Below are 14556 nucleotides of genomic sequence, written 5' to 3' on the forward strand. Positions count from 1 at the left end.
CCTGCTGGAAGCCACTGAACTTGAGTTGTCAGTTCCCTTCAGTGTGCATGTGAGAGGCTTGCATCCATTATTAGGTCCATCCTTTGGGGTTTCCTCAAGAGAAACAACTAAAACCTGCCCATAAGAGAACACTAGCAGAAGAATGAACTCAGTCTTGACAGATCTACTTCAAGACCCAGCTGAGATATAGATACATCCTGAAGTCGTAGGAGAAAGTCCCAGCTGAGATTACTTGCAGTGGCAGAATCCAGTCTGTGCATACGGGGGAATTATTAAACATGATGGCATTTGCAGGGAAGAATCAGGTGCATTAAGTACCTGTTCCTGTCCCACAATTCTGCCCTGTAAGTGCTCCCTGCTCCTGCATTTTCCTTACAAGACTGGGAAACCCATAATTTTCCTTGCAAGATGTATTTCTGCCCTAAGACTAAGCAGTACTGTGGATATTAGTTGATATTGGTACCAGAACTCATGTAGAACCTACAAAGACTAGCAAGGTTCATGGTAGTCCCTTTGACTTCCTACACCTATTAAGACAATAGTCCAAAAGCTATATAGCTGGTTGGTCCAATCTAAGGTATTATTACACTTACTTCTGGTTAACAGATATAATATTCCATACAACCATCATTACATTCTGTTTGAAAGGGCTTAGGAGCTGTTGCTTAACAAGATACTTATGGCCTAGGAAATCATACTTCAGCTTAAGGTATGAAATAAGTACCATTTCTTTCATTCACTAGGAAGAGAGACCATAAACTGTCTGGCTCAGGAATTATGTAGTCACTGACACTTTCTTCATCCATTTTTTTTTTTTGCACAGCTGAACTTCGTGGGTATGGGAAATAATAAATATGCTCCTTGACTTTGGCCTGTAAGGAAGGTATTAATTCTGTTCCCTCTTAGCAATACCATCTTCTGCCCAGTCCCTACATTCCCTCCTTTTGGCGCTGCAGAGGGTGGGAAGGAAGGTGTGAGCTAGTTGTTTCTGACAGCTGTAAACTGTAACTCTGCCAAGGTAGGAGCCAGCAAGGTAGGCCATCTGCCCACTGGTTGGAATGAGAACCCTTCAGCGGGTGACTGGGCTCTCTGGAGAGTCAAGCCACAGGCTTCTTCCCTGCCCTCAGGGTCTCTGCTCATAAAAGAGCCAGCATGGTGTAGAGCTGAGAGTGTTGGACTGGGACTTGGGAGTCCTGAGTTCTAGTCCCCACTTGGCCATGAAGCTCACTGGGTGACTTTGGGCCAGTCACTGACCCTCAGCCTGACCTACCTCACTATAAATGGAGAAGTGGAGGACCATGTAAGCTGCCTTGGGGTCCTTGCAAGAGAAAAAACAAATGTGGGATATAAGTGTAGTAATAAGAAATTTAAAAAAAATTCTTTCTAGCTGGCTCTTGAACTCCAGTGAAGGACTAGTGGAAGTGTTTAAAATAATGATTTTTAGTTTTCTTATTGCCACAGAAAATCTTGTACGCTTCAGATTCCCGAGCCCTCTGGTGCAAATTCTGAGGAGAAAAACACCTACCTATGACTGCTTATAATGATGTATCTGAGTTTCAGAAAGTGGAGGGAAAGCTTTGGATATTCAGTGTGATGCAACCTCGAACTCAAGAATTCACCTCTGTCCTCCCCTTGACCATTACAAGTCAAAACCACAACTCTGCTAATGTTCAGGCCCAGCTCATTATGGGCTTGGTGCCAGCACATCTTTCCTGTTGGTTCTCTTCTTTTTCCAAGCAACCTTAACCCTCGAAAGGGATGGGCGGGGTGGGGGGCTGGCTAGTGATGGAAGCTTGGTTGGTCCCATTATTCTCCCTGCTGAGGAGTAGCCATTGTCACTGGCAATTGTAGCTCCCATGCATCCCAGCAGCAATGGACACTCCAGAGCATGCCAAGAAGTGTCCCTGTTTTTAAGGAGGCCTGTAGGCCTTCAGCATTGCCAGCCAGTGGTTTACCTTTGCAAAATTTGGGGAGGGTGTAGCAGGAAGGTCTGGTTAGGAGCTCCTACAGGTGTGGCGGCATTCCAAGCTTTCTTAGAGAACATTCAGCAAGAAACCTTGATTTTTCCAAATATTGCCAGAAAAGTTTGGAGAAACCAACCAAATGAGGTGAGCCAGGGGAGGGAATTCCTACATCACTACTGACAACTCATTACTTACATGATGCTTTCTGGAAAAATAATGGAGGCATACAGCTAGCCAGAAGACACTATCCCAGTCCAACCAGAATGTGTGTTCTGAAGGTGATCTTGTTTGCCACAGACTATGTTTCACCTGGCTTCATAACATTGTCTGTGAAACACTAGGGATATGTTTGCTGGTTTTTCAGATGACAGTTCTACCAAGGCTGCATGTAACTAAATGATGCCCTGTAATAGGTTTTTGTTTGTTTTGCAGGTCCAGTATTTTTTCAACATCTTGGATAACTAACCAGATAAAACAGAATTAGGGGGCATAAACCACTTACAAAAACAAGCCACAGGATGGGAGATGTGTGTTTATTCATTTATTGTCCAATGTTTTAACCCGACTGAAATACAAGATCACTGTACTCCTGGCTATTACATATGTTAGAACATAGAGTTTTGCACTTTAGACAACATTTAACACCAGTTGATGGGGTAACTGCATTGCTTCTCATAAAGTTTAAAATAAAGATTTATTTTCAAACATGTGGCTTTGGTTTATTTTTATACATTACAGTTTTTTCTTGCAGAAAAAAATAAAATTGTACAACTGCATAAATATAAAATTCTTCCACCATGAAAATGGTTAAAACATTTAATAAAGACAGCACCACAGCATATGATGCCTCTAGCAGGAAAAGAAGAAAATATACAAAGCAAAATAATTATTCCCATCACTGATGAGAGTGATAGGCTGACTCAGGTCTCTCACACAAATTCAGAACATACTGGAGGATGAGGGGGAACGAGAGAGAGAGAAAGACACCATTCGCTACAAAGCACAGTACACAATCACCTGCTCTCCTTAGGTTTACTTCAAAGTCAAGATAATTTTTCCCTGCCACCACTCTAAATAAAGTCCTAAAACCACAGGGAAAAAAAGGCTCTATGGAGTGCTGTTGAATAATCTCACAGGTGGGCCTTTACTTTTTGAAAATGAACAAATAATAATAACAATAATAATTAAAAGTACCATGCCAGTTTTAGTCCCACTGAGTATTTACACCTTGGACAGCAAATTGTTGCTCACAGAAAGTAGAAAACAGGTACAATAATACATGGCTTGAAAAATGACCGGAGTAATGCACCTATAGTACTGTACACTAAATAAAATTCACAAGGCAGCAATACTTAGGGGGCAGAAACACTGCTTACTACAAGTCAGTTATGGAATCATAATTTACAGTAGAAATGGGCATGTCCCAAGGCTCAATTCTGTTTTTTATCATTTACAGTAGAATAAATATCTTTGTCGCTATTGCTACACTTTTAAGTTTACATTCTAACCTAGTTAAATGCAGAAAGCTAGTGTAAAGCATATAGATTACGTGTAGGTCCCATACGTATGACAGTTTTGTTCAAGACTAGTAGGTTTTTGTCTTTTTTAATATACTTTTTAAATGGCTAAGAGGAAAAAGGAGAAACAAACTGTGCTTGTGATCAGCTGCTTTTTATGTCAAATTTCATATCAAAACGTCCCATGAAACGATCTTTGTCACTGTAATGGATGTTCTGAGCATAGGCCTTGCATTCGATACGCAGCTCTGTGTCATAGGTCAGATTGGTGAACTGCACTGCCATAAGGGGTTGGAGGTATTTGGGCTGGAGGAGCTTGCCATAATATGGGTAGTATTGTAGAGGAAAGCCACCATACCCTGCCATGCCATAGTATTCCACAGGGCCAATTTTGTCAAGATCTTCCTGTTTCTGAAGGAATGAACGAGAGAGACAAATCACTTGCATATCCATTTTGAGCGCTCCATGTACCACACTTCCAGCATTCTTTTTTCTGTCATCATTACATACATCTCACATTAAAAAAAACAGTAATCCAACTGAAAAGCCATTCCATTTAATCTATGTATCAATAACACAGAAGTGACTTCCAGCTGTGGGATGAGTTGAGGATAGTGATGTCACAATAGACATGCAGTTGCCTTGGAATCATTTGTTATATGCCAGAAGATTCTGTGAAGGTGCCACTATCTTAAGTCCTTTTCACACATTATATTTATTTATTATTAATTTTATATGCTACCTTATTTGCTAAAAAGCCATCAATGTGGCGCAGAACAATTTAAAACAAAACCTTTAAACAATAAAATAATGTTAAAACAGTAAAACATTAGAACATTAAAGCAGCTACATTATTTAAAAAGCTAGATTAAAAAGATGTGTCTTTACACCCTTTCTGAAAGCCAAGAGAGTGGGGGCCAGTCATAGTTCTTGAGGGAGTGACAGAGGAGAAAGCCCTTTCACTCATGCCCGACAAACGAGCCTCTTCAAGTAATGGTGTTGGTGCCCCCCAAAGGGCCTCTCTTGCAGATCTTAATACCCATGCAGGTTCATACTGAGACAGACAGACAGGTCCAAACCCTTTAGGGCTTACAAGGTTAAAGGCCACAGCTTGAACTGAGCCCAGAAAGCAACTGGCAACCAGCGCAGATCTTTTCAGACAGGTGTAATATGGTCCCAATACCGTGTACCAGTTTGAAGCCTAGCTGCTGCATTTTGCCTCAGTTGCAGATTCCAGTTGCTCTTGGGAGTCCCACGATAAATGATGAACATCGGCGGAGTGGGAGAGCAGGACCACTTGCACTGTTCCCCACTCTTGAGTTGCTCATGTTAAATGGAATGTTTGTATCGAGCCTACACACATCGAACTGTACACACATCGCTTTCTCTGTGCAATTGGGAACTCTGCTTTTCTATGTTCTATGCCAAGGGTGGGCAACTTGTGGCGCTTCAGATGCTGTTGGACTACACGTCTCATCAACCCTAGCCAGAATAGCCAATGGTGAGCAGAATGATGGGAGCTGGAGTCCAACATTTGGAAGGCCACAAGTTGCCCACCCCTGGCCTACGCAAACATTCCTTTTCCTTCCCTCCATGCATTTGCTACACGTGAATACATCATCTGAAAAGGGCTTCGGACGGCTTTAAAAAGGGATTAGATGAGTTCATGGAGGACAGGTTAAAAGCTATTAGCCATGATAACTAAATGGAACCTCCAGGTTCTGGAACAGTATGCCTCCAGATACCAGGTGCTGGGGTAAACAATGGGGCAGCACTTTTTCTTTTATGCCCTCCTTGTAAGATTGCTAGAAGCATCTTGTTGGCCACTGATATAAACAGGATGCTAGGCTAGATGGAGCTTCTGTCTAATCCAGCATTCTCCAACCTGGTGCCCTCCAGATATATTTGACAACAACTTCCAGCATCCCCCAGCCTGCCACACTGGCTGAGAGATACTGGGAGTTGTAGACCAACATATATGGAAATCACCAGGTTAGGGAAGCCTGGTCACATCTAAACATAATAAGAATTTGAGAAGGACCTTGCTGGATCAGACCAAAGTCCTCTCTTATCCACCATCCTGTTTCCCAGTAGCCAACCAGGTGCTTCAAGAAGGACATGATGGTAGCAGCTCTCTCCTGCTGTTCACCACCAGCATAGCTTGTGATAAACTGAGCAGGGCTCTTCTTGTGTTCAGCATTCCATTACTTTTGAAAGGAGTTCATAGCAAGTACACACAAGAGAATCAAATTCTGAGTTTGGGTTAAGAGTTTTCAGTGGAAATCCTGTGAACGTTCTTGCTGTCAGGTAATTTACAAAACGGACCCAGTCTGCAGTTCCCTCTCTCCCTCCAGTTCCCTCAATTTCTACATGCTGGAGATGGACAGATGGTATTTAGTGATCTCAGTCCAATTCCTATTGGACAGGGAGCAATTTTAACTTGGTTTGGCTTCCGCCAAAGGGCATTCACTCCTGACAGAAGCTGTCACCACTTCTGGTATCAAGTCTCATTCTCCAATGGAAAAACAAAGGCCCAGGTTCTCTCCGTTGGGTATTGTTTGAGGCTCTACTTTTAGAAGAAGCAACAGCTGTTCTATCTTAATATGGAGTGATATTGCTTTGCTGGGCCAAACTGTGAATCACTCAAAGCAAGTAAGATAAGAGAAGGTAAGGGAGTCCATTTAAAATAAGGTTGTCTAACCTCTCTCAGCCTAAGGGCTGAATTCAATTTCAGAGAAACTCTTGAGGGCTGCATTCCAGTGGTAGGCAGGGCCAAAGCCAAAAGGGCCTGGACCAGCATATTTTAGCGTAAAGCTCTTACTGCTAGTCACTAAGCCTTGGGAGAGGCAACCTTTTACAATGGGGCGGGGGCAGGGGCGGGGGCGGGGGGGGGACATCAAAAGCCAGGAAACCAATTGGTCAAGGGACTGGGGGTGGGGCCAGGGGATGAAAGCATGAAGGAATCCCCAGAGGGCCAGATTGGGGCCCCAGACAGGCCAGATTTGGATGGCAGACCTGAGGTTCAAGAGCCCTGATTGAAAAGCTAGCATGCATGGATAACGACGAAGTGAGCCATCAACCAAGTACTCTTGCTGAGCAACCTCCATTTGTTTCAGTAGGACTGCAGCGAGGCTTCCTATAATGGTGAATGCTTATTGTACAAGTACCCTTAAGACCACTGACATTGTCACTGGGCGTAAACATGCCTAACTCTGTATTGATTCCCTCTTTTATTGCAGGGTGGTTATAATGGGAGCACCAGGGCTTCCTGGGTTAGATCCAGAGTTAGTTATAATTACAACCAAAACAGACATTACTTGAAAGCTTGTTTCCTTTCATTTTTACTCTAGAGTAGGTGGAGGGCTCCATTCTGGATTAAGACCTTAGTGGGTGAGTTAGGAGGGCTTTAACCCTTTCCTATGGACCCAATCTGGATCAGGGCCCCCCACACTTGCAATTTCCATTGCAAAATAGTGGTCCATTTCCTTTAGGGATCACTATTTTGCAATAGAAATTGTAGACACAGAGGGGCCAATCATGACTGGGGCCCCTGCACCTACTCTAGAGCAAAAAAGAAAAAAAAATGCAGCTGTCTGTTTTGACCCTTAGAGTAAACCCATTGCAATCAATGGGGCTTAAGTTGGTGATGACTAACTTACGTCCTACTGATTTCAACGAGTCTACTCTATGTGTGACTAAACTGACATCCAACCCATTGTGTTAGAATGCAGGATTTTTCTGCCACTTTTCCCAAGGCAGCTTCACAACATCAAAGCAAGATACAATCCATTTTTTAAAGAGACAACTTTCAAACTAATAACAAATAAAAACAGCATAATAAATAGCTTCTGAAGGAATACAACTATTAAAAGGCCTGGTAAAATAAAGGGGGTGTTGCCTGGTACCAGAAAAATGACAAAATAGATGCCAGGCGAACACCCCTGGAGAGAGCATTCCCCACACACAACACTTTCGAGTAACAGCTTGAACGACTTACCTTAGCAGTGCAATGAACAGGAATGATATTAGGATTATATTTTGCCTGCAGCTCAGGCGGGATGGAATCATTTTGTGGAGGCTAAGAGGAAAAGAAGTACATTACAAACTGTTTAAACAAACTTCAAAATCCTCACTAATAGATCAATGACATTTCCAGTTAAGTACATTCCCCCAAGTATCACCTTCTAATAGCAAACTTTGGTGGTCACATGCCTATCCATTTGGAAGCGAAACAGGGCAATGCAAAAATAAGGCAGTGGTTTCTGCATATTTGGGAGACTCCCTAGGGTGTGCAGAAGTATATTTGGTTGTAAATTAAAAGGAAAAAACATTTTAATGTCCCTGTCAGGTTCCAGGACTTGCAGAATGTAGAAGGCACAAGAGACACAAAAATATTAGAGTGACTCATCTCATTGTGTGTGTCAGGAACTTCTGGGTTCACAGTGAACAACAAAACCCAAGAACATCTGTCTTTAGTGCCAGCTTTTGATTGGTGGTGGGGAGGAAGAAACAAAACAGGCTATTTCCCAATCACATATATACTGTAAATAATCCTTGATTGTTCTCTGGGTAGCTCTCACTTCCTCTCGGAGGAGGAAAAGAAGGAGAGTTGTTGAACCAGTGGAGGCTGGTGGCTCTGATCTCATAAGGCAGTAAATCTATGAGTTTCAGTCAGAACCAGTCAGAACAGCACCTTGGATAGCTCCTTTAGAGGTCTGACTGAAACCCAGAACAGATTTACCATCCCAGTGACATTGGAGCCACCAGCCTCTGCTGCGAACCATGGGATATGGAAGGGATTATTGGTTAGAAAAAAGGAAAATGGAAGGAGAGACTGGCCTCCTTGAGCACTTAAGAATTTGTAGTATCTTGAGTTGAGCATAAGGTTCATGGGGGTATGCATGCCATGAGGCAAAATAACCCCGTTCCCACACTCTATTCCCCCTGCAGCCAGATCTTGAGCCCTTTAGCAGTACATAGCACAGGTTTCAGGAGAGTGGGAAAGGAAAAGGCATCCTCTGTGAGCCCCAAGCAGTGCTGCTAGGCTCCTGTTCCAGACAAGGTGGAACAGTCCTGTTAGGGGCTGTGATAAAGTGGATGGTGCATCCCCACTTGGGCATTGCTACTCCTCAAACTATATTAAACCAACAGAAGCTTTCATTTAAGCTGCTCTTTGCCCATATAGGAGAAGACTAGTGGGTTTGTGGGGCAGAGTTGGTTCCAGTCTCCAATCAGCCATCCTAAACATTTTCAGTCAATGCTCTTGGTGGATGAATAAGCGGCCCCCAGATATTGTTCACAGACTAAGAGTGGAACAAACTGTGTGTGTGTGGGGGGGGGGGCAGACTACAGGAAAAGTGTGAGAATCTTCTTCGTTATACAGTATGGCCAGGCGGGTCAGCACACAAGCACTGTTGGTGACCGGTGGCAAGTACAACTGGCCTTTAGGAAAATAGGTACAGAAGTGTTAAACCAGCCTCCCCCAACCTGGTGCCTTCCAGATGTGTTGGACTCCACCTCCCAGCATCTCTCAGCCAGCACAACTGTAGTCCAACACATCTGGAGGATGCCAGGATGGGGGAAGGCTGGTTTAAAAAGTTGATTATTTTTCAGTCCACAAACTTACATTGGTCAGAGGAGGTGAGCTGGTAATGGGTGGAAAAAGCTGAACAAGGTCACATTACTGATGGCAGAAGCAACACATGATATGGACTACAATATGAGAACCACCAGGCATTGACGTAGACTTTCTCAACAAAGGGTTGGATCCAGACTTAGTCATACTTAGAGCACACCCACAGAAATCAGTGGGACTTAAGTTAGTCCATTTATTTCAGTGGGTCTACTCTAAGGATGTAGATCCATTAAAATCAATGAGACTTAAGTTAGTCCCATTATGACTAACTTAAGTGCATTTATTTCAGTGGATCTACTGTGGATGTTAAGGATGACTAGGTCTCCATCCAACCCAATGTCTTTCATTAGATATAGGGCAGAAGGAATGGCATGTTGATGTCGTGACTGAAGTAGCCCCAGTATGCCAAGAGGGTTTGTTGGTACCAAATAGAAGTGAAGGTGGCTCCTACCCCCCCCCCCGAACCAACCACACTTATCCTTTCACAATCCCATCCCTCCCCATATCAGCTGGTCCTTAACTGGTTACCTTATCTAAACTGTGGATCCCCAGTACCAGGTGTTGACTGCAACAGACCAAATATTACACTTATAGGCAAGTTAAATTGACCCAGGCCAGAGCAGGGGTGCAAGGTTTCCATATGCACTTGACTGTTCTTCCATTATGACTAGAATGAGCCAAGCAGATCACCCCCACCCTCCAAAACGTTCCTGGAATTTGCTAATGGTCACCTCATGGTGTGACCAAAAGATGAACAGTTCTCCACTCTATGAGAGCCGCTCCTCGTAAGAAGATTTCAAGCAGCCACCAAATGTTTATTTGAGATCAAGAGCAGAGATGAGAACAGAGATGCGGACAGCGGAGGCTGGTGGCTCCGATGTCAGTAGGTGCAGAGCAGCGCACCTTGGATAGCTCCTTTAGAGTTCTGTCTGGTTCTGACTGAAACTCGGAGCGGATTCACCACCCCACTGACATCGGAGCCACCAGCCTCCACTGGATGGGGATTAGACATAAGTAGGCTTGCCCAGGCTGAGAGAAACACCCTCCTTTTCCTATGATATCATGCCACTGACTCCCACACCTTTACCTCCTCCTTCCCGCTTAGAAAGCAAAAGCAGCACTTGCCTTCGGTATGAAGCCCAGAACCCTGTTGAGTTTGATGATGACACATGGCTTTCCGTCTTTGTAACCGTAAGTAGGGTCATTTATCCCAGAGCAGCTTTCCAGCCAGGAGCGATTGAACCTGCAAGATGGCAGCCTGCCCCGAGAGGAGTCATAGGCACCTCGGTTTTTGGGGGAAGAAGGTATAGCTGAAGGTGGAGAGCAGGAGAGACAGAAACAAGGAGGGAGGGGAAGACTGATTATATGCCATTTGATCAGCTGGCTACAGTTCTTTCTGAAGTCTGACAAGGTGCTCGTTGCCAGGGCCAGTGTCAAGGGTAGGTATAGTTGGGCACCTGCCAGGGCACCTACTCAGCAGGGGCCCACTGACAAGAGCCTCCTGGGGTTGCTCCTCTTCTTCGCCACTGCAGCCTGCTTGTTCACCTGCCTTTCGCTCTGGCCCAGACAGCAGTACTGCTGTGAAGGAGGAGCAGTAGATGCCCCTGCCCACATGCTCACTGGCTCTTTCTGCGTGTCAAGCAAGCAAGTGGTAGCCATGATGACAAAGAGGAGGGGGAGCCATAGCAGCTGGTGACAATGGCAGTGAGAAGACAGACTCGCTAAGCGGGGTGGGGAGGGGGCATTGAGGGTGTGTTGCCGCAGGAGCCTCAAAAACTGGAACCAGCACTGCTTGTTGCCTTAGGACCAGGATCTCCAACGTGGTGCCCATGTACGCCAATGTACATGCAGACCCCTCTCTTGGCACCTGCCAGGATCCCCTCCTCTCCTGATTTTTATTTTATTTCTTACAATTTTTTTTAACTGGGAGGCTGGCAAGCTGCAAAGCAAAGGGCTGCCCTCTAGACATGATTTTGGTTCAAAAGAGTGGTTTGGTGTTTTAGAGCCCAGACGCCACCTCTGCCTTGAACTTAGGCTCTTGGGCAAGTTACTTTTCTTTTAGACTCACCACGTTGCCTTCTGGGAAACAGGTATTTTGTGACCAGCCATGCCTACCATGGCAGCGATTTTATGAATAGGTAAGGCCCCACAGCAGCCATTTTGTGACAGTGCCCACAACACTTTATCAAAATTCCAAATCTGCCCGCTGAGGTAAACAAAAAAGGTTGGGGATCCCCGCCTTAGGGTCTCTCTGCTTTCACCATGTTGGATAGCTCCTTGCCCTCTTTGATAATCTCCGAGTGATGAGATTAAACCTTAAAGCAGGGTGAACGACCTGTGGCACTCCAACTCCCATCAGCCCCAGCCAGTATGGCCAGTGGTCTGGGATGATGTGAGTTGTAGCCCAATAGCTTATGGAGGGGCCACTTTTGCCCAGTTCTGCTTTTAAGGCTCAAACTACGAGTGTAAATATGTTTAAAGATGAATTCTAAGCCTATCTGGGGATAGTTTTGAGTAGGCAGCATAACATCTAACCAAAAGGAAACACTTCTGATAGTGAAAGGACATCTACCAAGAAGCCCATATTTTCCTTATTTTCCTGCCGTGATATAATAGCTGACGTCTGCCAGGGACCAAAACACACAGCCCCGGAGACCAGTTCCATGGCTGTGCATACTACGTCTCTCTGTGACACGTGCCGTATTGACCACGCCATTTTTCTAGATCATGGGGTGTTTAAAAATGACATCATGCCTGAGCTAACAGCTCTGAGGATCACAGAAGCCCTGCCTCATTTCAAAGAGGTTGGTCGCAAGCTGCTCTTGGGGCTACGAGATTCTCCAAAGGACAGGGCTTTTGTGTGTGTGTGCCTTTAATAGTTATTAACAGGGCTGGCCCAAGGCATCTTCTGCCAGAGGCAATGGCCCCGTCAGAAACTTTTCCACCATGTATAGGAATCAACCAGATTGGCAACTGAGTCTTACTTCAATACTGATGGTGGGACTGCATCCTCCATGGCACCTGAGGGCATTGGGCTTGCTTGATACCCTCAGGTGCGATTGAGGATGCTGTCCCGTCACCAGGGCAGGTCAGATGGCACACACAGCTCTGTCTTCCAACACCTCACGGCCACTTCCTCACCCCCCAGCATTTGCAATTCAGGAAAAAGTACATTGACCAAAATATCTACTTAAAGGGTAGTCACCTTCCTCCTAGTGAGACTGGAAAAGCTGCTAGCAAGATGGAAGGAAAGGAAAGGTTCCTCCTGTGCAAGCACCAAGTCATTGCTGACCCCTAGAGGAACGCCGCTTTTGCTGGTGTTTTCCTGGCAGACTGTAGCGGGGTGGTTTGCCATTGCCTTCCCCAGTCATGACTACCTTTCCCCCAGCAAGCTGGGTACTCATTTTACCGACCTCGGAAGGATGGCTGAGTCGACCCGAGCCGGCTACCTGAGACCCAGCTTCCGCTGGGATCGAACTCAGGTCATGGGGAGAGTTTCGGTTGCAATACTGCTGCCTACCACTCAAAAAAATATTCAAACTAAACATTATGTGCAAACAAAGATCGGATCTACTCACAGTCGCAAGACTCAAGCTCCATATCTATATCTCTCTGCAGTGTTGAATTATAAGTTGCCAGAAATTTGTCAAGGAGGGTCGTGTACTTCTTGTAGGAGTTGGCATCAGAAGGGTTGAAGGAAATCTCCATTTTAAGTACCTGGGGAACATTTGTCAGTCCTGAAAAGAAAAGGAAAATAGCAGTCATGTAGAGAGAAAGACACACAAAGACCTAAGGCAATCTACATTGTGTTGTGCTTGTGCCAGAAATTTTGAGAGTGAAGGACCCTGATCCAGGAAGTCCAAAGCATGAGGCTGCAGCTCGACAAGGTCAAGTGTCACACATTGATTGGAGTTCACCAGCCACATATTTCCCTGCAAGTTCCTAGTATACAACTTGTTATGGAAAAGTGCAGCACTGTCAAGAGCTTGATTGTCTGCATTCCAGAAATGTCTATATCCAACGTGGTTTGCTGAATTGCCACGCTCTCTCGCATCTTTGGCCCCCACGTGAACTCTCCTCGTGCAGTAACAGCTCAGAATAATTTGGGAACAAACACAGTTACAGGAGGGCTATAAAATGTTGAAATGGTCACATTTCGAACCAAGCCTCCCTCCAAGGAAAATAGGATGATATTGTGTGGTATCATTGCGACAGCTTTGTCGGGGTGAGGAAGAGACTAGCTCAAGGCCACCCAGCAAACTTTATGCCCAAGTTACGTGGGGATCTCCACATCTCTGGGCCTAGCACATGAGCCATTACTGGTATAATGGATCCCACTGGTGGGTCCAGCTGTAAGAGCTCACCTCATGTGTTCAGGCTACTATTGTCTGGTAGCGCACAAATCACCAGTGAGAACTATACAACAGGCTCTTAGGATGGACTTTCCCCCTACACCCGTTTAAGTGGGTAGAGACAAGCAAATGGGTACTGTCTTGTGAATAATATGGGAACGGGGTCGGATCCAGGATCTGCCTTCTATTGTGGCAGGGCCCTGCTCACGGAAGGTGCCTCTGCCTGATTTGGGGGGATCCCCCCTCCACGCACCAAAGCTCTCCCCATTAAGCGGGGTCCCCTGACCCTCTTTGTAGCATTTTCGGTTTGAAGGAGAGGGCAGGGAAGTCCACTTCCGTCACCCCACTTAAGTGCACCTAGAGCTGGATCCAAGCCATAGTCTGTTTGGCTGCATATATACATATTTGGAAGCTGCAGTGCTCACACACACAAAGGTGTACACAGTGTTCATTTTTTACCATTCACGTGTATGCTCTCCAGTAAGAAGAGTGTCACATGCGAAGAGCTTCTTATGTGGCTTGTGAACCACACTGCCAGATTTCAGCTGTAGTGAGGTCAGTTAAAGCACTTTACTGACTCTACAGTGGACCAAACATCCAGCAGCCGCCTGTTGTGAATGATGAGAACCAGTATGAAGCCCTTTGTTCAAAGTGACTGCTCAGACACGGACTCTGGGATAACCCTGCACACAACATTCGTTCAACCTTACTTCTTCATGTATTAACACAATGACCCGCACAAGGTGATTGTGAGGCTCAACAAGACTGCAAAGTGCTTCATACTAAGGTGCTACATAGAATGAAAACAGGTATAATAGGTGGGAGCTGCAACAGAATTTTACAGTGTGGAGTGCTCCTGTTCAGGGTTCCAGCCAGTCATGCCTTCTTACAGGTTGTTCCATTGTGTTCCTGCTCACCACTAGTTTCCCCTTCCCTGCAACAGTCAGCTAGTATTCCATAGCCACTGAGCATGCTCAGTCCTCACTGAGTTGTTTGTGGGGCTTTCCATCCCCTTTAGGTTTTTTTCCCCTAAAGATCTTCTTTACTTCTGCAAACTGTGGGGTTTTCCCCAAACCTGCTAATGTCCC

General features: G+C 45.3%; 2 protein-coding genes across 9 annotated transcripts in view; one reads left to right on the top strand and one right to left on the bottom strand.

The window, feature by feature from the left end:
• Positions 1-2669, top strand: part of NME7 (NME/NM23 family member 7) — a 140500-nt gene extending 137831 nt beyond the window's left edge. For all 8 annotated transcript variants that reach the window (XM_084843165.1, XM_084843167.1, XM_084843166.1 and 5 more), the window contains one exon: positions 2397-2669. In XM_084843165.1, the coding sequence (XP_084699291.1) occupies positions 2397-2429 (33 nt within the window). In that variant the 3' untranslated portion in view covers positions 2430-2669. The remainder of the gene's footprint in view (positions 1-2396) is intronic.
• ATP1B1 (ATPase Na+/K+ transporting subunit beta 1) overlaps positions 2465-14556 on the bottom strand; it is a 41120-nt gene continuing 29028 nt past the window's right edge. Inside the window, exons 3-6 of the mRNA XM_084843169.1 lie at positions 12695-12853; positions 10242-10426; positions 7479-7559; positions 2465-3892 (exon numbers count right to left, since the gene is read on the bottom strand). Of these exons, the coding sequence (XP_084699295.1) occupies positions 3626-3892; positions 7479-7559; positions 10242-10426; positions 12695-12853 (692 nt within the window). The 3' untranslated portion in view covers positions 2465-3625. The remainder of the gene's footprint in view (positions 3893-7478; positions 7560-10241; positions 10427-12694; positions 12854-14556) is intronic.

Source organism: Heloderma suspectum, chromosome 3 (genome assembly GCF_057233095.1).
Source record: "Heloderma suspectum isolate Gila_16-S chromosome 3, 16-S_ref, whole genome shotgun sequence".
NCBI lineage: Eukaryota > Metazoa > Chordata > Lepidosauria > Squamata > Helodermatidae > Heloderma > Heloderma suspectum.